Here is a 1,903-nt window from a genome sequence, read left to right on the forward strand (position 1 = left end):
ATAACTACAATTCCCACATTTCCACAACTAACATGAAGATCTAATGCATTTATCACATTTAGAATCCATACATTTATTTGGGTTGGTTACAGGACTCCTGATGCATTATAACTCAGGAAGCAGTCAACCTGAGATGTTGTTCTTGATGATAAAAACGTAATTCTTTATTGACTCTATAAGATGGTACCCCCCTATAGTGGGAACACTCTAAATTTGAAAATAGTTGAAGATTGGTCTTTCACATAAATTGAAATTCTATTCTAATCCTAGTCTTAGATTTTCAGAATACCTATATTTTGAGACGTTTTTATAAACAAATTATCCAGCACATTTATAAGTGTGATCATACCGCTTTATGTGTCAGTCAGAAAAACTGAAGCAATTTTCCTCACCCTTTAGTTTATGCCATAATTAGTTACCATTAAAAGGTCAAGTTGGCCAACTGATCATTAGGACTTCAATTACAACTCTCCAAGGAATGAAACACTATCTTATACCTATCTTCTAACTAAGTGCAAGAAATGAAAAATATGTACATAGTTCATTCATGTCTATTTAGAACCAGAACTTTCCTCTAGAAACACAACTGAGCCTTTGAGGAATAAAAACAACAAAGCAGGAATTTCATCTTTGCTGTTCTTCAAAATATATTTTTATTTTCCTAAGAAAGGCAATTTGATATTTAAAATAGCCAACAACTACCTTATCTTAGGATGTGAACTACTTTTAAATGGTACATGGAGTTCAGGGTGGGAAAAATAAAACAGAATCTAATTGAATGCGAAACCAAACGTACAATATTTGGGAGGCTGATGTATTCCCTTCCTTTTAGTGGGCTTGAACAAAATATTCAACTGCTTACTTGCTGAACGCCTTCTCCACCTACATCCCGTAACTGATGAATGCCTGGCACACTGCCAATCTTATCTACTTCATCCAGAAAGACAATTCCTATAATTTAAGGAGGATTCTATTTATAATATGAAGAAGATACACACAAGATAACCTCAGCTTTAAAAGACCAGGTAGCTAGAGAGCAAGGTTATTCAATGCTTCACACTTAACAGAGGCAATGGCTTGATATTAAAAAAAAATACACTGCTATATCTCTCATTCATCATTCTGTGCAAATGTTTTATATACAATATCATTTGGGCATGATAACTACTTTGACAATAGTGTTCTACCCCACTAGTATTTTCAGGTTCTTTATTGCAGGAAGCTGAGATAGAGGTATAGCGTGGAAGTAGGAAATATATGCAGTGTTGGTACTAACAAAACTTTAGCTTACTCTTCCCCACCTATACTCTTGTCTTAAAGAAATTCAGACAGGAACTGTCAAGGTCTTCATGTAAACAAGGACAGAGAGAAGATGGGGAAAGGAGAAATTCAGCATCTATGACATCCTGGAGGTCAACAGGCTAAACCGTTTCTATACTCATACTGCTCTCTCCTACCCTTGCCGCCGCCCTGCCCCAACCCCAGCATTAAGGGTCTGGAGAGAAGTCAAAACAGGAAAAACAATGATAGTAGTAGGACCCAATGGAACAGTCATTTGGCCTTTCACCCTAGCTGCCATCTTAGTGACAATAAAGCAAAGCAAACTTCATGGCCCTTAATTAGTGTGTTAAAAGCGTATAACACAGGTACTCCTACGTAACTACAGAATTTTAGTCCTTGACTCAGTACTATCTCAATATTAGATTGCAACCCTAATAAACTACATTTGGGGACAGACAAGCTATGCCGAAAACATACCTTGTTGCGCTTTTTCTACATTATAATTGGCATCTTGGAGCAGTTTGGCAATCACAGATTCAATATCTTCACCTACATATCCAGCCTGAGTCAAAGTCGTACAGTCACAGATAGCAAAAGGGACATCAAGGCATTTAGCCAGTGT

At 36.7% G+C, this 1,903-nt stretch overlaps 1 protein-coding gene across 1 annotated transcript in view; it reads right to left on the reverse strand.

Moving 5' to 3' along the window:
• The window catches only part of CLPX (caseinolytic mitochondrial matrix peptidase chaperone subunit X), a 51,745-nt gene that overhangs the window by 19,177 nt on the left and 30,665 nt on the right, over window positions 1-1,903 (reverse strand). The window contains exons 7-8 of the mRNA XM_023729858.1: window positions 1,759-1,902; window positions 863-951 (exon numbers count right to left, since the gene is read on the reverse strand). Of these exons, the coding sequence (XP_023585626.1) occupies window positions 863-951; window positions 1,759-1,902 (233 nt within the window). The remainder of the gene's footprint in view (window positions 1-862; window positions 952-1,758; window position 1,903) is intronic.

The sequence above is a fragment of the Trichechus manatus genome, unplaced genomic scaffold (assembly GCF_000243295.1).
Source record: "Trichechus manatus latirostris isolate Lorelei unplaced genomic scaffold, TriManLat1.0 scaffold00030, whole genome shotgun sequence".
Lineage (NCBI taxonomy): Eukaryota > Metazoa > Chordata > Mammalia > Sirenia > Trichechidae > Trichechus > Trichechus manatus.